The following is a 23,164-nucleotide window of genomic DNA, read 5'->3' on the forward strand; positions in this document are numbered from 1 at the left end:
GGCCGGGCCAGTTTGTATAGCTGCCGTGTCGGCAGGTTTGGCAGACCGCGGCTCCCACTGGCCGCGGATCACTGTCCCAGGCCAATGGGAGGGGCGGGGCTGCTTCCTGCCGCCTCCATTGGCCTGGGACAGCGAACCATGGCCAGTGGGAGCCGCAGTCCGCCGAACCTGCTGACACGGCAGGTAAACAAACTGGCCCGGCTTGCCAGGGTAACCGCGTGCCAGAGGTTCCCAACCCCTGCTCTAAAGTTTTACACTGTTTTGGTTTTGAGTGCAGGTTTTTTGTACATAATTCTACATTTGTAAGTTCAACTTTCATGACAAAGAGATTGCACTACAGTACTTGTAATGTGGGAATTGAAAAATACTAATTTTTTTTTTTTACAGTGCAAATATTTGTAATAAAAAATAAGTATAAAGAGAGCACTTTTGTATTCTGTGTTGTAATTGAAATCAATATATTTCAAAATGCAGAAAAATCCAAAAATATTTAAATAAATGGTATTCTATGATTGTTTAACAGTGCGATTAATTTCACAATTAATTCTAATTTATTAAATCACATGATTAACTGTGATTTTTTTAAATCTCTTGACAGCCCTACTTGCAACCAATTAATTAGTTTTCTCAAAGTAATTATTAATGAGGAATCATAACTGAAGTAGTGTGAATCTAGTTGTGTCCTGCAACAATCTGTTCTTGCCTTACTGCTGTTTGGTATCTTTATCAATAAGCTGGAAGAAAATATAAAATCATTCTGGTGTTGTTTCCAAAGGAAACAAAGCATAGAGTGATAAATAACGATAAGGACAAGTCAGTTCTAGAGAGTAATCTGGACCATATGGTAAATTGGGCTCGTTCAAACAACATGCATTTTAATACGGCCAAAAGTAAATCATAAACACAGGAACAAGAACGTAGGTCACACTTTCAGGATGAAGGACCCTATTCCATAAAGCAGTGATTCTAAAAAGGGATCATGCTGGCTAACCAAGTAAACATTAGTTCCCTGGGCAAGGCTGTGTCTAAAAGGGGTAATGCAATCTTTGGATGTATACAATAGAAAATATCAAGTAGGAGTAGATATATGGTATTGCCTCTGTATATAGCATTGGTGAGACCATTATTACTCTATCCAGTTCTGGAGTCTTCATTTAAAAAAAAAAAAGATGTTGGAAAATTGAAAATGTTTCAGAAAAGAGCTATAAGAATTATACCAGTTTTGAAATCCTGCCTTTCAGACACCTAAGAAACTCCATCTTTAGCTTATCAAACAGAAAGTTTAGAAGTGTCTTGATCACAGTTTATTAGTACCCACATGAGAGAAGATTTCATTTAGCAGGAAGTTCTTCAATCTATCAGACAAGATCCAATGGATGAAAACTGAAACTAGACAAATTCAGACTGGAAATAAGGTGAATTTTTTTTTTTTAACACTGAGGATAATTAACCATTAGTACAACTTACCAAGGGATGTAGCGGATCTCCATCACTTGAAGTCTTTAAATCCAGAGACTGGATATTTTTCTAAAAGACATACTCTAGTTCAACCAGAAGATAGGAACCTGAGACAGGAGTCACTTGGCCTGTGTTATGCGGGAGATCAGATTAGATCATCATAATGCTCTCTTCTAGCCTTAAAATCTATGAAGTAGTTAAAAAGATTTAAATAGCATTTAAAATCCTGCATTTTTATTAAACAAAAACCATTGATAGTGTAGATGTATTGATATAATTTATGATGGGGATTCAATAAACAGCAGCAGATCTAAACCTTAGCCTCATTTAAGAATAGAGCTAGAACTACTGATATTTTCTTTTAAATCAAAGTGCTGTTAATTCAAGCGTGAGACAAAGACAGAAAACAGAGGGCGCATTCTAGAACCCTGAAATGTTCTATAATCAGTGACACATCTGAAGACAAGAGTCACACAAACATCATTAAACTATGTCAACTATTCAGATGATTTGCTGGATTCTAAATTAACTTTAACCAATAAAGAAAAGTACCTAGATATCACTGTGACGAGTTCAGTGAAAACATCTGCTAAATGGACAGAGGTGATCAAAAAATAAAAAGTGCTTGCACTGGATAAAGAAAGTGATAAAAAGTAATACAAAAATAATATAATGGCATATAAACTGATTGTAGTTCTTCAGCTGAAATACAGTATTCAATTCTGGCCACCTCATTCCAAAAAGGACATAGCAGAAATAGAAAGTCCAGAGAAAGGATACAGAAATTATTACAGTCATGGAAGGACTGAGGAGAGTTTAAAATGTTTAAGATAATGTAGATTACAGAGGAAATGAAGAAGGGGGATAGATAGAGGTATCTAAAATAATGAACAGTTTAGAGAAGTTTAATCAGGCACTCTTATCTATCCTTTCTCATAATACTAGAACAAGATCAGGGTGATAAGTGTCTTAAAAAACAAAGCACACAGTTTAACTAGAGGCAGCCAATGAAATTAAATGGCAACAAATGCAAAACTGATCAAAGGAAATGTTTTTTTTAAACCACAGAAAATTAACCAGTGAACTCATTGCCATGAAGTATTATTGAGGCCCAGAACTAGCCCAATTTAAAAAAAAGGATTAGACACATATATGAATAATAAGACCATCCACAATTACATAAAATAATATAGAAAATTTAAGAGATTGAAATGCTTTATCTATGCAGATTTGCTCTGCTGTCACTCATCACTGTAATATTTCATAACCTTAGCTCATGCTTCAAGATGTAAACCAACCACTAATTACCTAGGATTAGGAAGAAACCAATTGTCATTTATGGGGCTTCTTGTACCTTCCATTGAAGAATCTTGTGCTAGACACTATAAAAACAAGATACTGAACTAAATAGGCACTGCCCTGATTTGGTATGGCGATTCCTATGTACCTATTAAAGGCCAGTCTCAGGAGCAAAATGAATCCCTATGCAAGTTCACCTTTAAACCAGGAAACCGCAAAACATTACAGTGCACACACACTTTACTGTTTCTGATATCAATTTTCAAAACACTACAAAACATCTTTTAACAATGTCAAAACAAAAGACTGACCCTGGTGAGAAAAAACAAATGTTTTGAGCATAAAAAAAAACCAACAAGCATATAAGTTATTTAACACATCATGATCAAAATGAAAAGAGAAAACTATAGGAGGGAAAAAACCTGTGCATTAGACCATCCAGACAAAGCCCACTAAAACTCTTGAAACACGTGTGTTTGCTAAAATATACCACATTAACAGTGCCACTTGCTACAGCTCACCATCCTGTTGCTGCAATGTCATTGTCTGTGGTTCCACATGTTAAAGCTCACCATATGGCATCAACAAAACTCTAACCTCTCCATCCCCTTGATCTCGCCTCTATGTTTTTGCTGGACCCCAGCTTTGGTCTTAAGGGAGCTGCTCTACAGAGCAATGAGGCCCTGCCAGCCATGCTAAAACAAGAGATGGCTTCTGCCTTGGTATGAACATCTTTAATGTGGGCATTACTTCTGTTCCCAGTGCAAACTGATACTTAGCTGGTCAGTAAAAGGGTATGCAAAAAAGAGACAGCACCAGTCGGTGGGTGAGCAGCTATTTCAGAAACCCTGGCTTCAGTAGGGCCAGCTGGGACCCTGGAGGCATCCTGCCAGATTTAGATGTCTGGTCCTTCTTGGCACAGGCAGGGGGGAAGACAGTTATTATTGTTGATACCATATTATGTTATAAAATTAACCTTGACAATGTGGGGCACTACCTGCTCAGAGATGAGAACAAGGTCCAATGTGGGTACTGGCCATGGGATCTCAATGAGCTAAGAGAGGATCATTCACACCCAACCAGGAATTAGAAGTTGTAGGAGTGGCATAAATACAAGGGCAACACTGGTAAGGGATACGGCTAGCGATGGGGGAAACAATGGCCACAGCAGCCAGGAGATGGGAAATGGGGTGAGAGCTGGGACAGTTCTAGAGAGACGACGGTCATGCCAACGTCAATGGAAAGTGCGGCACTGGTGGGGAAGGTGACATGGAGAATAACGGAAACGATCACATCGAGGGGAATGATGAGGAAGGCAACTGCGATGAGGGAAATGGCAGTAACAACAACATGGGAAACAATGGCAAAAGCAACAAGGCAGAAAATCATGGTGGTACCAGGGACACGATACCAACAAGGGCGGCCAGGGGGACTGTGCACAGGACCCGACGTCAACGCCACAGGTGACAGCGAGGATGGCGCCCAAAACACGATGCCAATGACAGCGACGAGAAGGACAGGACGCCAACGACAGTAATGAGGGAGACCGCGGAGATGGCGCTGGGAACACAACGCCCGTGACGGTAATGGGGAATACGAAGCCACGGAATACGAAGCCACGAGGGGGACGGCAGGAATACGAAGCCACAAGGGGGGATGGCAGGGGGAAGATGACACCAATGAGGGAGGCAGTGGCGATGGCGCTGGGAACACGACGCCGACGAGGAGGACGGCGCCAGGGACACGATGCCGAGGCCGGCGACGACGCCAGGGACACGAGGCCGGCGACAAGGGAGGCGGTTGGGATGGGGCAAGGAACACGACGCCGAGGGGGACGACACCCGGGACACGACGCCAACGCTGGGACTGAGGGGGACGGCGCCCGGGACGCGAGCAGGGCCCCAGCGCGAGGGAGGGCAAAGGAAGGGGACGGTGCCAGGGCCACGGTGCCAGGGCCACGGGAGCCAGCCGGGGAAGGTGACAGCGAGGGGTGAGACGGGACGAGGCCGGCGAGCGGGGGTGGAGCCTGGCGCCCGCCCCTCACCTGCTGAGGCTGCCCGCGGCGAGGAAGAGGCCGGTTCCGTGCGGGGTGCAGGCCTCGCCCGCCCACCCTCTCCCCCGCCAGCCGGTGGCGCGGCAGAGCGGGGCCCCGGGTCCGCAGGGAGCAGCTCAGGCCCCAGCCTCCGCCTCCATGGCTGCCGCTTACCCGGCTGCATTGTGGGAAGCTGACCTCACTCACTGCCGCCGCCGCCCCGCCGGCTCCAGCACCCGCAGCCGCCTTCGCCGCCATGGGGGCTGTGACCGATGGTGAGAGCCCGGGCCCGGGTCCCCGCCGCGGCCCCAAGCCCCCGCCTTATACAGCCCGGGGCTCCGGAGCATCCCCCTCCCCGGGCCGGGCCTCCGCCTTATACTGCCCTGGGCTCCGAGCCGGCCTCTGGGGCCGGGCCTCCGCCTCGCGTACAGCCCGGGGCTCCGAGCCGGCCTCTCGGGCCGGGCCTCCGCCTTATACAGCCCGGGGCTCCGGAGCCTCCTTCCCGGGCCCAGGCCTCCCCCCGATACAGCTCTCGGCTCCTGACCCGGGACCCGCAGCTTTGTGCTCGGGTTCCCCCTGCTCTCCAGAGACCCCAGAGCTTGGGGGGCCGTGGGCCCCTCCACGTCACCTCCCTCTGGGGTGCCCCCCAGTCCTGCGTTTCAGTCCCAGAGAGACCCCCCACCTTTCGGGGTTCCGGAAGATCCCCACTCGTCTCCAGGGTTGTGCTACTCGCTTCCCCTAGCACCTGCATTTTGTCCTCCACCCTACCCCACCCAGCTGTGGGCTCCAGGCCTCTCCCGATGCCCCCTTCCATTGCAGAACCTCTCCCCCCAGCTGTGGGTGCCATCCTCTTCTTTCCCACCCAGAGCTACCACCCCAACACACACAAGCCATCATGCCGTCCTGGGCTCCAGACTTCCCCATTCCAGATCCCCCCACTCAAGAGACTCTTTCAATTTGGGGAACTGAAGGGCATGCTGTTTTGGGGGTTGTGAGGGGGGGGGGGGTTGGATATATCAAAAATCCTACTGCCTGCTATAGGAAATGTTCTCTTCAGAGCGAGGCTGTAATGGGAGGGCTATCATTCAAAACCAGGATAAAACTTGAACCAGGGATCTGTCATAAATGTAACTTATCTAATGAATTGGAATTAATTTGCAAAATGGACACCATTAAATTAGGCTTAAATAAAGACTGGGAGTGGATGGGTCATTACACAAAGTAAAACTATTTCCACATGTTTATTCCCCCCCTCCCTCACAACTTCTTGTCAACTGCAAATGGACCATTTTGATTACCACTACAAAAAGTTTTTTTCTCTCCTGGTAATAGCTCACCTTAACTCATCACTCTTGTTAGTGTGTATGGTAACACCCGTTGTTTCATGTTCTCTGTGTGTGTGTGTGTGTGTGTGTGTGTGTGTGTGTATATATATATATATATATATATGTGTCTTCCTACTCTATTTTCCACTGCGTGCATCCGATGAAGTGGGCTGTAGCCCACAAAAGCTTATGCTCAAAAAAATTTGTTAGTCTCTAAGGTGCCACAAGTACTCCTGTTCGTTTATCTAATGTTAACAGCAGAGTCGTGTGTTTAAAAAATGATTTTCCTCTACTTTAGATGAAGTTATTCGTAAACGACTTTTAATTGATGGAGATGGTGCTGGCGACGACAGACGAATTAATTTGTTAGTGAAGAGCTTCATTAAATGGTGCAACTCTGGATCTCAAGAAGAGGGGTATTTCATTCTCTGTTTTTCTTATTTAAAGTAATGTTGTCTACATACCAATGTTTAGATCCTGAAGCTTGTTTTGTTTTGAAAAACAGTGCAGTTCATCTTAAAACATATATTTTTATCTAGGCCTGTTGATTAATCACAGTTAACTCACACAATTAACTCAAAAAAAATCACTATTAAAAAAAGTAATCATGATTAATCGCAGTTTTCATTGCACTGTTAAACAATAGAATACCAATTGACATTTATTAAATATTTTTGGATGTTTTTCTACATTTTCAAATATATTGATTTCAGTTACAAAACAGAATACAAAGTGTACAGTGCTCACTTTATATTATTTTTATTACAAATATTTGCACTGTAAAAATGATAAAAGAAATAGTATTGTACAAGATGAACTGAAAAATACTGTAATGCAATCTCTTTATGGTGAAAGTGCAATTTACAAATGTAGATTTTTTTTTGTTACGTAACTGCACTCAAAAACAAAACAGTGCAAAATTTTAGAACCTACAAATCCACTCAGTCCTACTTCTTGTTCAGCCAATCACTAAGACAAACAAGTTTGTTTACATTTACGGGAAACAACGCTCTCTGCTTCTTATTTACATCACCTGAAAGTGAGAACAGGTTTTCACATGGCACTTTTGTAGCCGGCGTTGCAAGGTGTTTTCGTACCAGATATGCTAAACATTCGTATGACCCTTCATGCTTCGGCCACCATTCCAGAGGACATGCTTCCATGCTTATGACGCTCGTTAAAAAAATAATGCGTTAATTAAATTTGTGACTGAACTCCTTGGGGGAGAGTAGTATGTCTCCTGCTCTGTTTTCCTTCATTCTGCCATATATTACATTTATAGCCATCTCGGATGATGACCCAGCACGTTGTTCATTTTAAGAACACTTTCACTGCAGATCTTACAAAATGCAAAGAAGGTACCAATGTGAGATTTCTAAAGATAGCTACAACTCCACCCAAGGTTTAAGAATCTGAAGTGCCTTCCAAAATATGAGAAGGATGAGGTGTGGAGCATGCTTTCAGAAGTCTTGAAAGAACAACACTCCGATATGGAAACTACAGTACCCGAATCACCAAAAAAGAAAATCAACCTTCTGCTGGTGGCATCTGACTTATGATGATGAAAGTGAACATGCGTCGGTCGACACTGCTTTGGATCATTATCAAGCAGAACCCCTCATTAGCATGGACATATGTCCTCTAGAATTGTGGTTGAAGATGAAGGGACATATGAATCTTTACCACATCTGGAATGTAAATATCTTGCAATGCCGGCTACAAAAGTGCCATGTGGACACCTGTTCTCATTTTCAGGTGACATTGTAAACAAGATGTGGGCAGCATTATCTCCTGCACATGTAAACAAACTTGTTTGTCTGAGTGATTGGCTGAACAAGAAGTAGGACTGAGTGGACTTGTAGCTCTAGAGTTTTCCATTGTTTTATTTTTGATTGCTGTTATTTTTTGTACATAATTCTACATTTGTAAGTTCAACTTAATTTTTTTAATTTGACAGCCCTATTTTTGTTACATTTAAATATGGCCGTGTATTGTTTACAATCCAAACCCTGCAGCAGTTACATAGCTAAGACAATTAGCATTGTGTAGCCATTTTTTGCCAACTTCTGTGATACTGGTGTTTTATTTAAAGCCCCAGGTCTTGGAGTCAAGTGATTAAATGAGAATATCTGCTTTCATTTTTTTTTTTTAAAGTAAGTATCTAGCCCTCATTGGTATAGAGAAAAGTTTGTACTTTAAGCACTCAAAAACCAGAAGGCAAATAAAAATCCCTTTTAAAAAAAATCTCATGATTTAAATGAATGATTTCTTTTGAAGGCCTGACTTTCTGTAATGTTTTGGGTTGGTGGTATTGAATCTATGCCATTGCTTAAGCATTATTGAGAGACGCTCAGTACTATTATCTTTCTGCTACTGGTTTTACAGCAACTGACAGCTGTAGTAGAGGATAACTAAAAGGTGTGTCCTGGAGAAGACAATCTGTTGCTTTTGTTCCTCTGTAAAAAGATGTGTCAGAGAAAAAGCCCATTAAATTAACTCCATTCAAAATGAAGGGGAGGACTTTATTAGAGAGAACACTGTAAAACTAGATGCTTGGAGGAAGTTGTCTTCTGGATGACAGTATGAGCATTGCCGAGAAAGAGTGTTCAGGGCAAGACTTTGAAAAAGAGAATTGACAAAGTAATCCATATTGCAAATCAAATCTATTTAAAGTAGAGACACGTTTTAAATTAAATCATTAACCATTGGAAAACATGTCCATAGAACTTCAATGGTCTGACTTGTGAAGAATTGCATTTATGCTAAAGGTCTGCAAACAACATAAAGCAATCCTGTGTGAAAATGTGACACACACAAATTAAATAAACCTGCATCTTCCACTTACCAAAATAAGCATCCGATAGCTGTGATGGAAAGCAAGTGTCCATGGAGCAAGCAACTTGCTTTACAATAAATATTTCTGTACTATTCCATTGTTATACTATCATTAGATATAAATTCCAGAACGCCCCTATAAAATTATGTATCTGCTTTATACAAAGAGATATAATCCTGTCCTCGTATGCATTTTTAGAGCAGGAGCATCATGGAACTCTAATCTAAGTAGGGCCTCTGAATATTACTGTAATATAAATATTAAATACTTATCGCAGTGGATAAGCAGTCTTCTCTAATGAGACACTTAGATTCACCCATGGATTGTGTCTATTATGTGAATACCCATTTGGCATCCTGAAAATAAACTGAAAGACTTAATGCTTTAGTTAACCACTATGGTATATGTATAATTAAATTTTCAAGAATTATACATTAAATGCTTGGAATCTTACATTTCTCCAATTGCTGTTATATTTCATGAGATATTTAGTCTTCCGTGGCATTGTAATAGTAAATGAACATTTCCATTAAAAAAATTTTAACTGCTTAACAACAACTTGTCCACCTTTAGGTACAGCCAGTACCAACGCATGTTGAGCACTTTATCACAATGTGAATTTTCAATGGGAAAAACTCTGCTTGTCTATGATATGAACCTCAGAGAAATGGAGAACTATGAAAAAATCTACAAAGACATAGGTAAAGAGAACTAAACTTCCTGAGTATTTGTGGTAACATTTGTAAGGCAGTTAGTCCAGTATTAAAGTTTGAGACAATTTCTGGCAGATTTAGCATCATTTGTCTACTGTTTCTACAAATATATATTTATTTCAATTTTTAATGAAAAACACCCATGCACAGGCTTTGAGCATCCTGCCAATATTTAAAATACAAATTCAAAATGCACAAGGGAATACAGTTATATAAAGGGAATAAAAATTTCCAGCAGGGCCAGGGTAGAAGTCAGTTGCCTTGTGACATTGTAGTTTAGAAAATTGGCTTATTGACAGTTGAGTACTTTTGAATCAAATACTGTACCTCTTACCTTTGGGGATTTGATTTTTTTTTTTTTTGTAAAGAAAATAGTATAGCTGCAGCACATGAGAAAATTGCTGAATGCAAAAAGCAGATCCTGCAAGCAAAAAGAATACGAAAAAATCGTCAAGGTAAGCTAAAATTGGACCGATACTGAAAAACTAATAGCAAAGATTTGTTGTTTTGAGGGTAGCCTTGGTTTTATGCATAGTCCAAGAAATAAATTACGAAACCAGCTATTTTTAAAGAGCGCTTGTTCCAAGAAATTACAGTAGTTTTTGTGAATGTATTAATGTCAAAACAGAAATCTGTATTTCAGAATTACTTTTCATGTCTAGCATTTGAAATTCTTAGGGTCTGGACATTATTGGAGGGAGGGAAAGACAGGGAATCCCATTTCGATGTGCGAGTATATTCCAGTTTTCTTGTACTTTCCAAACACCTTTGAACTTCTGCCACTCATCCCTCGCACCCAGGGAGAACTGGACAAGTCTCCGTTCAGGGCCAATCTGTACTGTTCCTAATTGAAGGGAAGGAACATGGGTGAGCAGAATGGGAAACTTCTACCACTATGCTTCCTGGTCAGGGGAAGAATAGAAAATGATCAATCATCAAACTTCCTTCATGGCACAGTGAAGTCTCCTGCATAGCAGTGCAGACCATTACCTCTGGACTAGTCCAATTTGGAGAAAAATAAACCAGTGACATGTGAAATTAGAAAATTACAGATGTGACCAGGTATGTCAGAGCTAGGTTTGTGCCATTATAGTAAAATAAGCAATGGAAAAACCCATATGCCATACCAGAGCAATAAGGCTCTAAATGAGAAAATATCAGTTCCCATAATCAGACTGCTCACTTAAAATTGTTATACACGTTGAAAAGTAATTAATAAGGAAGCGGTGTCAGCATTTTTCAAAGAGTGAGAGAAAATCCTGGCTCCATGAAGACTGTTTAATCTTTTGAGTACCACGCCCACTGGATAAAGAGAATTCCTACATCCAGTAATAGTGCAGCATGTACGTGTGTGCCATTTGGCTTGCAAAGCATTGTTTATTTGAAACTTACTTTTTGAAAAAAAAAATTTCCTATAAAAACACTTTACAGACTACTACTTTTAGACCTAAAATTTAAGTTTTTCTTTTTAAAAAATAAAGTGGGTGAAGGGCTTAACAAATCTGATGCAACTAGGAAGATTCTATGATTTAATAATAAAAATTTATTGTAATTTCACAAGTAATACAATAAATATCTGTTCTGCATTCCCTACCTATGCAAAACGCCTAGTAAAGTAAAGTCAAGCCAGTGAATTTTGAGTGCGCACGGCAGCCAAGATCGGGCAAGTAGACGTCAGAGAGACATAGGGCATGGTTCAAGGAGACACTATTATGCCAAAAACAAACAAAATTCCCCCAAAACCCAGCGTCTTATGACTAGAGCCCTGCAAATCCGCGGATGCAAATATCCACAGACCATTTTTGCAGATCGCAGCGCAGATGCAAATTTTGTATCCACGCAGGGCTCCGCAGCACACACTCACCTGAACAGAGTGGCTCTCACCCAGCCTGCAGGCTCCAGCTCTGCTCTCTGAATCATGCAGCAGCGTGCTGGGTATTCTGGGAGTTGTAGTCCCCAGCTTGCTTAGAGGGAGGTAAACTACAGCTCCCATTAGGGAGTGAGCCAAGCACCATTTTGAAGGTGGGGTTCTTTAAAACAACAGGCGTGCATGAGAGCTGCTACAGTTGCGTAAGGGTGTCCCCGCCCAGACGGGGAGGGCGGTGCTGCATAGAAAGACCCAGAATTGTAGCCTCCCTGCCTGGAGCAGGTTAGGATGTAAGGAAGGGGTGGAATGGGCAGCAGGCCTCTGGGGAGAAGTGGGGCAGGGAGGGCAGGCGTTTGGGGGCTTGACACAGGCCTGCATCACTGCTGCACAATGACCTGTGGAGCTGTTCAGAGCCCTGCAAATCCGCAGACAATTTTTGCGGCTTGGATGCGGATACACCTTTTTGTATCCGCACAAGGCTCTACTTATGACTATCCAGAGTGACCTAAAGGACCTCCTGATGCCAACTGATAGAAGGTACAGGGGTACATAAGGGTTACAGAGTGCCTCTGGGCCTAATAGCTACATACTAGTCCTCCAGAATGTGTGATGTAAGGTCTTTAATGATGACTGAGATGCTTATCTCCCTCTGATTAGTCACATGCAAATTGAGTATTGTATGGTTCACAGCGGATGCCTATTTTCAGTCTAAGCAAAATGCTAATCAATGGATTGCGAAGACTGCAAGAAAAAAATAGCAGGGGTTATCCTATTTATCTCTAAAACAATGAACTTTTCAAACTATGTGGGGTGCAGATGAACCCTCAGTTATTCAATCTATGCGGACAAGCCGGCAGGAGGCTTGATCTTAGGAGATGGGATCTTTGCCAAACTTGTTGAAAATGCTGGGGAAAGGACTTGGGGTAAGCTGTCTTGTAGGAGATAGGGGAATGCCTCGTCAGGTAAGTGATGATCTTGTTTGATCTATAACCATTTGTTTCCAAAATTCTTACTTTCTATCACTTGAATCTCTGTTCTTTGATAATAGATAAAGTTATTCTTGTTTTCACTGTAAATATTAATGCTGTGTTTGAAGTAATCCTGAGTTGAATCTTGCAAGATGGGGTGTACTTTTCTTTCGGGAGTTCTCTGTGTGTTCAATGGAACAGGCGCTGAGCACCCCAGAGGTGTTGGGAGGACTTAGGAGTTTGTGCGTGCCTTTTGCTAACCTTTACACAGAGAGGTGGCCTGGAAGGCAGTGTTTGTGTTGCCAGAGGCTGATCCACAGCAGGCATAGACAAGGCTTCCTCTTGTTAAGCGCAGGTGCTAGCAAGGTTCCTCATATCGCTGGGGTTCCCTTGGAAGCATTACAGCCTTTCCTCTTCAAGGCCTTTATCCAGCACTGAGAACTATACACGTGCACCCATGTGATTTCCAATGTAGGATTGGGGCCAAATCCAGACTGACACACATACACACAGCCAGCAACAAGTCAATTACTCTCCCCGTACAAACCACATCTGAGGAGTTCCAAGATGTACAGTTGATCACTTCTCATAAAAAGGAGTATATTCATAATTTCAGTGGAAACATTTTAAAACATTCCCCTGCAATATTGTACATAAAGCATTTTGCTAAGGCACAAAACTAGAAGTTATTGGAAATAAGAATCTTTCTTTGTCAAAGATAAGTAAACAGTATTATAAAAACCCAGTACATTTGTCTTACTCAGAGGCAAAGGTGTATTCAAATTAGTTATTTTGCCAGTATCTCTTTGCTGGATAATTTTGAATTCAAGGTTCTGAGTGCTCTTAGCTCCCATGTATTTCAGTAGAAATTCATGACACTCAGCACCTTGCAGGACTAGGTCTAGATTTAGGCTCGAAGTTAGGTTACTAGCCGTCGAAGGAGTGACATTCAGTTTATGAATAGGATTTTATGATAGGATTGCTTATAAGAGCAGGAGAGTTCATGATCCAGGAGGTCCCTGCCAGTCCTTTATTCTTATGTTAAAGTTTTTGCTTGTGCCATGTTCTCGCTAGTTCTTGATGAAAACTTTATACACACGCTGCATAAAGTTTTTCATGTGAATTTGTAGATACCTGGTTCACGTATAGGAACTGGCAAGGCTACAGTTCCCCACATGACTGTAGCTCTGCTCTTTAATTACAAGATAAGACTATTTCTTAAATACGGTATCATACCATCAGTTTTAAAACCATAGATGTGGTTGGCTATTTATCTAACACACACCAGAAACCATGTATATTTAAAGAGTAAACTATACTTACACAACAAATAGGTATAGGCGTTGAACAGGAGTGAAAAATTACTCGACACGATAAACTACCTACCATTCTATTTATGGGTCCAACTCTACAAATACTTAGTACTGAGCATGGGTCTTTCCACTACAAGTGGTGCTATTGACTGGATCTGGCTTTAGAAATCCTTACCCAGAAGAGTTTAAAAGTTTGGTTTTTTTTCCCTTTCAGAATATGATGCATTGGCTAAAGTAATACAGCACCATCCAGACAGACATGAAACATTAAAGTAAGTATAGGGCTGATTGAAGTGAACATAAGCCAACAGCTGTTCCGTCACTTAACATAAATCATCTTATTATGGATCTTCAGCATTTAAATCAGTTACTACATATTGCAGAGGTTTAGTTTATTAATTAACCTACTCTGCAAAATATTTTTGCTCATTCAAGAGCTGCTTCGATTCTTGCAACATAGAACAAATTACCTTAATTGGTTTCATGTTTTGGAAACAAACTTACATCTAAAGAAATAGAAGATGGGTAGACCTCCATCTCATAGGTGACATATGAGCAGCAGACCTACACTTAACCATTTATGGAGATTCTTTCTATATTGTTAATTACTGTGGAAAATGTTCTGTTTACACAGGTTTTTGCACAGATGCAAAAAACCCTTTAGTTGTTTTTTCATTTGTATTTTGCACTTGTGTAAACTTTGCCCACCATACCTATTCAAATGGACCTCAGGTTGTTTAATATTGAGGGTGAGATAATTGTAAGCTAACTCAGTGTGGTTCATTAAGTATCCTAATTAATGCTTATTGCTTAGAAAATAGGGTCTCTTCATTCAAGTGGTGTTCACTTGATTTTATAACAAACATTTAAAAGCTAAGTTTTTATGCTGCTATTAGTGGAGGTTTTTGTACACCATTTTCTTCATTTGCTTGTTCGAAAGGGCTGCAATGTTTCTATGTTTAAAGTTTGGTATGTGGTGACTCTCTTTTAACAGGTATATTCCTTAATATTTTAATTAACCTCCAGACATTTCTGTTCAAAAGTATTGCTATTACTTTGTATTTGAAATGTTATTCATATATTATACTTAGTGGGTGAAACGCAGATCTGCATGCTGGTGCAGTCTCGGCCCAAACTCACTGCGGACAGGTTGATCAGAAAAAGAGGTGTAATGGCAAAGTAACGTGATTGTCACCAGTGGGGCAGAACATGTAACATACATGCAAAAGGGATGCAATAAATGAGTAGCAGGAAAGCCCCTGCTACTTTGTTTACATCTTCCTAGTATCGGGGGGGTAGCCATATTAGTCTGTATTCACAAAAGCAACGAGGAGTCCAGTGGCACCTTAGATTAACAGATTTATTTGGGCATAAGCTTTTGTGGGTAAAAACCCCACTTCTTCAGATGCATGGAGTGATCCTGTTATGCCTTTTCCTACAATGGCCCCACCTCCTCAGTTTATAAATTACTATCCTGCACCCCTAGTTATTTCCCCAATCAGGCAATTTACACTTTCTAGCTGTCCAACTTACTCTACCTGTAACTTACATCACTGGTTATGTGATAGCTGAATTTGTAAAATTGGATATTTAGTACTGATCAAGGAGGAGGATCGGTTTTGATCTCACAATCTCAAATATTCTAGCACTGTCCTCTGAACTTGATTAAAGATGACAGTCACTGTGTGGGAACACTATAGTTTAGTGTTCTCACTTGAGTGTTGCTTATACTTACATATCTGATTTGCTCTGGCCACCTGCCTTTAAATAACAAAGGGAAACTGTCATTCCATGTTCCATGATTTTCTATATCAAATGGAAGATCTATAATTGTTTGACTTTAGAAAATACAACTACTAGGATAATATTTTTGAGCTGGTGAGAACATTTCATTTAAAAATTGACACTGCATGCAGCACAGAAATTTCCTATTTAACCAGTCGTTGTGCCACTCATCACTAGGAAGCTCATGATATGTAGATGTCAGAAGTGGCTGTAGTTTTTCAAATAAGGCAGCTGGAACATATTTCTTGGAAGGAAGCCACTCTTATTTACCTTACACATCAGTCATCTGAGCACAAGTGCCCTTAGCAAATCCATAGATAGCAGCAATAGTATTTCACGTTTGGTTTTCTGCCGTTTCCTTTATGTCATTTTCTCTTCCTATTATTTGAATTACAGGAATATGTGGAGGCCTTACTATGGGGTATCCATCTTATGTATTACACCCTGTACAAATAAGTAGGAAGAGAGAGTCCCTGCCCTGAAGAATATATGCTCTAAACAAGAGAGACAGACTAGGGCAATAAGAGAGGATTAGTATCTCAATTATACAGGTGGGGAACTGGGACAGAGACTGAATGACTTGCTCAAGTTAATACAGTAAGAATTGAACCAAGGTCTCCTAAATCCTAGTCCAGTGCCTTAACCACCAAGATCATATTACATAAGAGTGACCATACGGGTCAGACCAAAGGTCCATCTAGCCCAGTATTCATGCCAGGTGCCCCAGAGGGAATGAACAGAACAGGGCATCATCAAGTGATCCATCCCCTCTCACCCATTCCCAGCTTCTGGCAAACAGAGGCTAGGAACACCATCCCTGCACATCCTGGCTAATAGCCATCGATGGACCTATCCTCCATGACCTTATCTAGTTCTTTTTTGAACCCTGTTATAGTCTTGGCCTTCAACATCCTCTGGCAAGGAGTTCCACAGGTTGACTGTGTTGTTTAAAAAAACCTTCCTTTTATTTGTTTTAAACCTGCTGCCTATTTGCTCTCTTGTTTCTGAAGGACACTTATAGAAATTGTTACAAAGCCAAATACTACAAGTCAAGAACCACCACCTTAAATCAGGAGGCCTGTGGAATGAAAGGCTCTTAGCTAATGAAACACAACTGTTTTCATGGTACTTTTAATCACTGCAGAAGCTGGAGAAAAATTGGTCAGGAAAAAGATCCTGGTTTATTGTGCATGTACATATACAGGTCATATGACACAATGGGACACGAGTCTAGAGAAATAATTTCTTGACAGTAAGTTATTAGAACTAGCTATTCCAAATACTAGAGCAGACACGAGGAGAGACTATTTTTGACTTAATCGTCATAGATTTGAAGAGCGGAAAGGACCTGCAATTGTCTATCCTGCCCCCTGGTATAACACAGTCCATAGAACTTCCCCGAAATAATTCCTATAGTACCTTTTAGAAAAACAAATCAAGATTGGATAAAAATTGTCAGTGATGGAGAATCCACCACGACCCTTGGGAAGTTGTTCCAGTAGTTAATTATGCTCACCATTAATTTATGCCTTTTCCAGTCTGAATTGTCTAGTTTTCATTTCCAGCCCTTGGATTGTGTTACACCTTTCTCTGCTAGATTGAAGAGCCCGTTATTAAATATTTGTTCCCTATGTAGGTATCTATAGTCTGTAAGCAAGTCACCCCTTAAACTTCTCTTTAAGCTACATAGACAGACTCAAAGACCTCCTCACTCCAGGGCATGTTTTCTAACCCTGTAATCATTCTCATGGCTCTTCTCCGAAATCGCTCCAATTTATCTACGTCTTTCTTGAATTGCAAGCACCACAACTGGACACAGTATTCCAGCAGTGGTCACAACAATGCCAAATGTAGAGGTAACATAAACAGGGAAATCTCAAGTAGGAGTAGAGAGGTTATGTATCCTAAGATCACATTAGCTCTTTTGATGGCAGAGTCACACAGGGAGTTCATGTTCAGCTAAGCATCCATCACAACCTCCAAATCTTTTTCAGAGTCACTGCTTCCAAGGCTTGAGTCCCCCATCCTGTAACTGTGGCCTACATTCTTTGTTCCTAGATGTATATACTTACATTTAGCCATATTAAAATGCATATTGTTTGTTAAGACAGCTAAACTGGGCACAAGCACACAGGAGCTAATTCAAGAAGCGACAGTAAGTGAGCTAGTAACAGTGACCACAATATAATTAGATTCCACATCCAAAGCGCAGGTAGACTACCAAAAAGTGACACTAAACTTCAGAAAAGGAGATTTCAATAGAGAAAGTTAGCCAAAAAGGCCCTAGAGTGAAAAGTAAAGGCAGTAAAAATCCCTAGACGTACCTTGGATGCAACTTAGGAAAATAGTAAGTCTGAAGTCATGTACGCTGAACAAAAAGGGAACTGGGAATGCAAGGTGTAAACCATTGTGGTTGAATGATAAAGTTCAAGAGGCTGTTCAAGCCAAGGAGACTGCCTTCAAAATCTGGAAAATCTAACCCGAGTGAAACCAACAGTGCCTGGAGCTCTGAGGCACTATGATAATACTGCAGATAATAAAACAGGAGCATGAATTACAGCAGGCATTACGAAAGAAGGAAATTAGAAGGGCCAAAGTGGAGTCTGAAGAACAAATAGCTCACTGGGTAAAACCAACAAGAGCTTCTTTAAGTGTAGTGGAAACAGGAAGCCTGCAAAAGAATCTGGGCTAAAGGGAGCAATTAAGGAAAATAAAAACATTGCTGAGCAGAAAACTGATGACTTTCCATCAGTCTTCACCACAGACAATGTTGGGTAAATTTCTGCCCCAGACCTGATATTTTCTGGTAACAAAGATGAGTTACTGTCCTAGATTTGATATGGTGGAAGAGGGGTAGTGGAGCAAATAGATAATTGAAAATGCAGTAAGTCACTAGGCCAAGGTGGTAGATATCCAAGAGTTCAGAAGAAGCAACTCAGCTATTTCATACCCAAGTTAACAAAAATGTGTAAATCTCTCATTAAGAAAAGCTAACGTTCCGAAGTATTGCAAAGTGGCAAATGTTGTACCCATATTTTAAAGGCCCTAGAGATGATCTGGCTAATTATAGACCTGTAAGCCTTGCGTCCATACCTGACAAGTTGGTTGAATTGATCATTAAAACCAATACCAAAACATTTAGAAGGTCATGATCTAATAGGATTTAACCAGCCTGGATTCAGCAAAGGAAAGTTGGGTCTCACTAATCTCTTAGAATTCTCTGAACGTGTCAGTAAAGTAGTGCATAAAGGAGAACCAGTTGACAATTTCATTCAGTGGCTCTCAAACTTTTTTACTGGTGACCCCTTCAACATAGCAAGCCTCTGAGTGCGACCCCCCCCCCTTATGAATTAAACACACTTTTTAAAATATATTTAACACCATTAGAAACGCTGGAGGCAAAGCGGGGTTTGGGTTGGAGGTTGATAGCTCGTGACCTGTTGTTGTGTTTGTTTTGCAGTGACATGCAAGTTGACAAGCAAAAGATGATCTGCTAGTTCTTATCTGCTGGAGGCAATAACAAATAAATAATTAGAAGGTTGGTTAGTTAATTAATTAAGTACAGCAGCTGTGCTGCTGCTGTTACTTATTATTTAATTAATTATTTGATTTTTGATGCATTTAATTGTATAAAATGATGCTGAGAGGAAAAAAAAAATTAGCTGCCAATCATACTGACTGAAGAGCTTTGTTCATGCCCGCTTGAGAGGCACCGAGACGCAACAGTGACCCCCCATGTAATAACCTCACGACCCCCCGAGGGGTCCTGGCCTCCAGTTTGAGATCCCCTGATTTAATTAGACTTGGAAAAGGCCTTCAACATGGTCCTTCACAAGAGGCTACTAGAGAAGCTAAATACTCATAGGTGAGAGGAAAACGTACTATCTTGAATCAAAAACTGTCTGAGAGAAAGCAAAGAGTAGGATTAAATGGTCAGCTTTTATCATGGCAGAAGGTTAACAGCGGGAGTCTCAAGGGGCTGGACTAGGTCCCGTGTTTAATATACCTGGAAAGGAGAGGAGGAGAGGGAGTAGAGAGGTAACAAAATGTGCAAATGACAAAGTTATTCAAGATGGTCAGGACAGGAGAAGACCATGAGGAACTTGAAAAGACTTAAACAAGCTAGGTGAATGAGCAACACCATGGCAGATAAAATTCAATGTTGATAAAGGCAATTGAAGGGGGAAAAAATGTAAACTACTTACCTCTTCCAGGGTTCTAAATTAACTGCATTAAGCCAGGGAGGGGACCTGGGACATCACTGTACACTGCGTAATGGAGACCAACTGCTGACAGAAAAAACAAAATGTTGGGAAGCATAAGGAATGAGATGGAGAATAAATATTGAAAACATAATGTCTTTGTATTAGTCAGTGGTGCACTGTTCTAGCAGTAGTGGTCACCTGATCTCACAAAGGATATCGCAGAACTGGAAGAGGTTCAGAGAAGAGTGACAAACATGACCAAAGGCCTGGAAAATCTCTCGGGTGAAGAGTGGTTGAAGAGGCTGGGATTGCTTGGCTTAGAAAGGAGATGGATAAGAGGGGACGTTACAAAAGTACATAAAACAATAAGTGTTATGGAGAAGGTAGAGAGGAGCTTCTGGTCTCCCATATAATGCAAGAATAGGGGGGCATATTAAACTGAAAGGTAGGAAATTCAAAACCAACAAAAGGAAATACTTTTTCACACTTCTTAAGCTGTGGCACTCATTGCTACAAGAAGTCATTGAAGCCAAGAACTTAATTAAAAAAGAGTATATGGATTAAGAATATCTCGAGTTATAATTAATGACCACACCATTTTTTGGAAGGAATAGTAAACCTTGTGTTTTGGGGCTTAAGCCAATTTCTAATTATTAGAGAGTGGGGTGAGACCTAATGGCAGGGGATGGCAGATTATTCCACATATGCCTATTGCAGGGTTCTTATGCTATCTCCTAAAGCAGTGCTTCTGAAAACTGGTCCGCCACTTGTTCAGGAAAAGCCCCTGGCGGTCCGGGCCGGTTTGTTTACCTGCCATGTCCTCAGGTTCAGCCGATCGCAGCTCCCACTGGCCGCAGTTCACCACCCCAGGCCAATGGAGGCTGCGGGAAGCGGCGCGGGCAGAGGGATATGCTGGCCACCCATCCTGCAGCCCCCATTGGCCTGGAGCAGTGAACCACGGCCAGTGGGAGCCACGATCAGCCTAACCTGCGGATGCGGCAGCTAAACAAACCGGCCTGGACTGCCAGGGGCTTTCCCTGAACAAGGGGCGGCCCAACTTTGAGAAGCAATGTCCTAAAGCATCTGGTTCCAGCCACTATCAGAGATGAGATACTGAACTAGATGGACTTTCGGTCTGATCCACTCTGGCCATTCTTGTGTTCCTATATGGAGTATGTAGTTATTTCTTATATACTCCACTGTGCCCTTCTGTTACTGCTCTTGTAAGACACAGGAGTTGATGAAGTAGTGCATTCATGTGAAAATATCAGGGGTATCTTGTGGAGTTTGTTTCTTCCATTTCCAGGCATTTTTAATCAAGCAATCCAGTGTTTTAACAAAGCTACAGAGAATGATTCAATTATTTTTAATAATTCACAAAAGTTGTGTGTAATTTGTTATTATACTGTTTGTACTATGACAGTTATTGGAATTTGTTTGCAGGCAGCTAGAAGCTTTGGGAAAAGAACTTCAACATCTTTCTCACATTAAAGAAAATGTTGAAGATAAGGTAGGCGTATTCTTTTATTTTGGTATCTATATTTATATTCATATGAACATAATTATGAGAAATCTACTGAAAGTTTCATAGTTCATGTATATACTCACTTAATTGGCCATACTTTAGTTCGTGGGTTGTGTTCTTTGTCATTCTAGCTGGAGTTGAGACGAAAGCAGTTCCATGTGCTTCTGAGTACCATCCATGAACTTCAGCAAACTTTGGAAAGTAAGTGGTTCTTAAATGAAAATATATGGGGCCGAATCCTCCTCTGCTTACTCAGGAGTAGTTCTATTATAGCCAGTGAGACGATTTCCATGAGTAAGGGGAGCAGAGTGTCTTTTTTCCAATTAGCGTATACAAAGTAATGCCTTCTAGCACTGAAATCATTAAAGTTGTTGTAGTATCTGTATTTCCTATATTAAACTACTGCATTCAGCACTACTTAAGTAAGAGAATCTTTTCTAAGATAAAAAAATTCTTCTCAAAATTTATTCTAGGAGCCAGCTATGATGGAGTAGAGTAGGGGCAAACCTTTCATAGTTTTTAATAAACTCCTTTGAAATGTGATTGTAAAAATAGTGACATATCTGTTACCCTTCAGAGCCACAGTATAAAAATATGTTCATAAATATTTGTTGAACTAACCAAAAATGGTCTCTATCTAAGTTACTGATATGGCTCCCATTTCTGTAGTGTTGGACATCTCAATCCTTACTGTCTTTATCCTCACGACACCCCTGTGACATAGGTAAACTAATAGGGAACCAAGGCCCAGAGAGACTGAGTGACTTTCCCAAGGACATGCAGGAAGTCTGTGGCAAAGCAGGGAATTGAACTTGGGTCTCCTGACTCCCACGCTAGAGCTTAACCACTAGACAGTTCTTTCTGATATAATCTTCATATAGTATACTCTGAGGCCAGATATGTACCTATTCCAAACAAGACATGTTCCTGTCTTTCCAAGCTTGAATATCTGGCATACTAAGGCTACAGTTTTGTCACGGAAGCTTTTAATAAATTTCACAGCGGAGGTGCAGATGAAAAGCATTAAATGAGTCAGGTATTAGTACTGCTCTGATAAAAGAGTTCACAATGCAAGAAGCCAGGACATTAGTAATGGAAGCTGATACAAACTTTGTGCATTGATATTACAGGATTTTTCATATACAAATACACAAACACTAATTGCTGTAGTAGCTGAAACAGAACCAACTGAGGGGCAAATGTCAGCCTTAGCTTTGAATTAGTGTGTTTTCCCTTTTTTGTGTCACAGTCTTAGTTTCTTAATGTTCTGTATAATGCAGTGCTAAACAACTGGGATAACATTCTCCAGTACAGTTTATATATAAATATCAAGTCTAATCTGAGCATGTTTCAATAACAGACACAATCTAATTTTCAGATGATGAAAAACTTTCAGAAGCAGAGGAATCCCAAGAAACTCACATGGAAGCAGAGACTAAACAGTAGACAGACTTTGGACTTACCTGAGAATTTCCATAGCTCTTGAACTTTTTTTAAGAAATAAAATCTTGCTGCCACTTCTGTGAATTTGTATGAATACTAGTTTTTTTAATACAAAAATACTTGTTTTGTTAGTGCTACAGTAAAACAGTTACTGATCAGTAAAAAGCCTTCATAGACAAAGCGTGGACAGACGCTGTATTTGGTTTAATACAAAAAGCTTTATATTTTGTGAACTAGGAAAATATTTTAGGCTTTTAATTTGCAGAGTGAAATGTTTCTGTACGGTAATCAGCTACGATGATAAGTGTTGGCAATAAAACGTGTTTACAAATAATTTTCTCTTTTTTTTGGAGGCTAAAAACCTGGATTTACAATAAAGTATTAAGGCCCTGATC

At 40.8% G+C, this 23,164-nt stretch overlaps 2 protein-coding genes across 5 annotated transcripts in view; one reads left to right on the forward strand and one right to left on the reverse strand.

Moving 5' to 3' along the window:
• The window catches only part of ATXN7 (ataxin 7), a 133,249-nt gene extending 128,418 nt beyond the window's left edge, over positions 1-4,831 (reverse strand). For 2 of the 3 annotated variants that reach the window (XM_039547264.1, XM_039547263.1), the window contains exon 1: positions 1,468-1,819. The gene's annotated coding sequence lies outside the window, so the exon portion shown is untranslated. Of the gene's footprint in view, positions 1-1,467; positions 1,820-4,801 lie in introns of those variants that run through there. The other variant, XM_039547265.1, reaches the window with a different exon arrangement.
• On the forward strand, positions 1,927-23,103 carry THOC7 (THO complex 7). 2 transcript variants are annotated; one of them, XM_039547271.1, is made up of 8 exons: positions 1,927-2,061; positions 6,413-6,530; positions 9,524-9,651; positions 10,032-10,118; positions 14,026-14,083; positions 21,245-21,311; positions 21,458-21,527; positions 22,705-23,103. In XM_039547271.1, exons 1-8 carry the CDS (start codon positions 2,052-2,054, stop codon positions 22,770-22,772), a joined length of 606 nt encoding a protein of 201 aa, XP_039403205.1. In that variant the 5' UTR covers positions 1,927-2,051; the 3' UTR covers positions 22,773-23,103. The 2 variants fall into 2 exon arrangements, with proteins under 2 accessions (XP_039403205.1, XP_039403204.1); XM_039547270.1 differs by lacking the exon at positions 1,927-2,061 and adding an exon at positions 4,761-5,064.
• The last annotated feature ends 61 nt before the right edge of the window (positions 23,104-23,164 follow it).

This window comes from Mauremys reevesii, linkage group 7, assembly GCF_016161935.1.
Source record: "Mauremys reevesii isolate NIE-2019 linkage group 7, ASM1616193v1, whole genome shotgun sequence".
Lineage (NCBI taxonomy): Eukaryota > Metazoa > Chordata > Testudines > Geoemydidae > Mauremys > Mauremys reevesii.

What these genes read in the sequence shown, in the direction of transcription:
- THOC7 (XM_039547270.1), top strand. An exon ending in TCTGGATCTCAAGAAGAGGG is followed by an intron (nt 6,531 to 9,523) that starts GTATTTCATTCT and finishes GTCCACCTTTAG; the next exon opens with GTACAGCCAGTACCAACGCA. An exon ending in GACAGACATGAAACATTAAA is followed by an intron (nt 14,084 to 21,244) that starts GTAAGTATAGGG and finishes ATTTGTTTGCAG; the next exon opens with GCAGCTAGAAGCTTTGGGAA.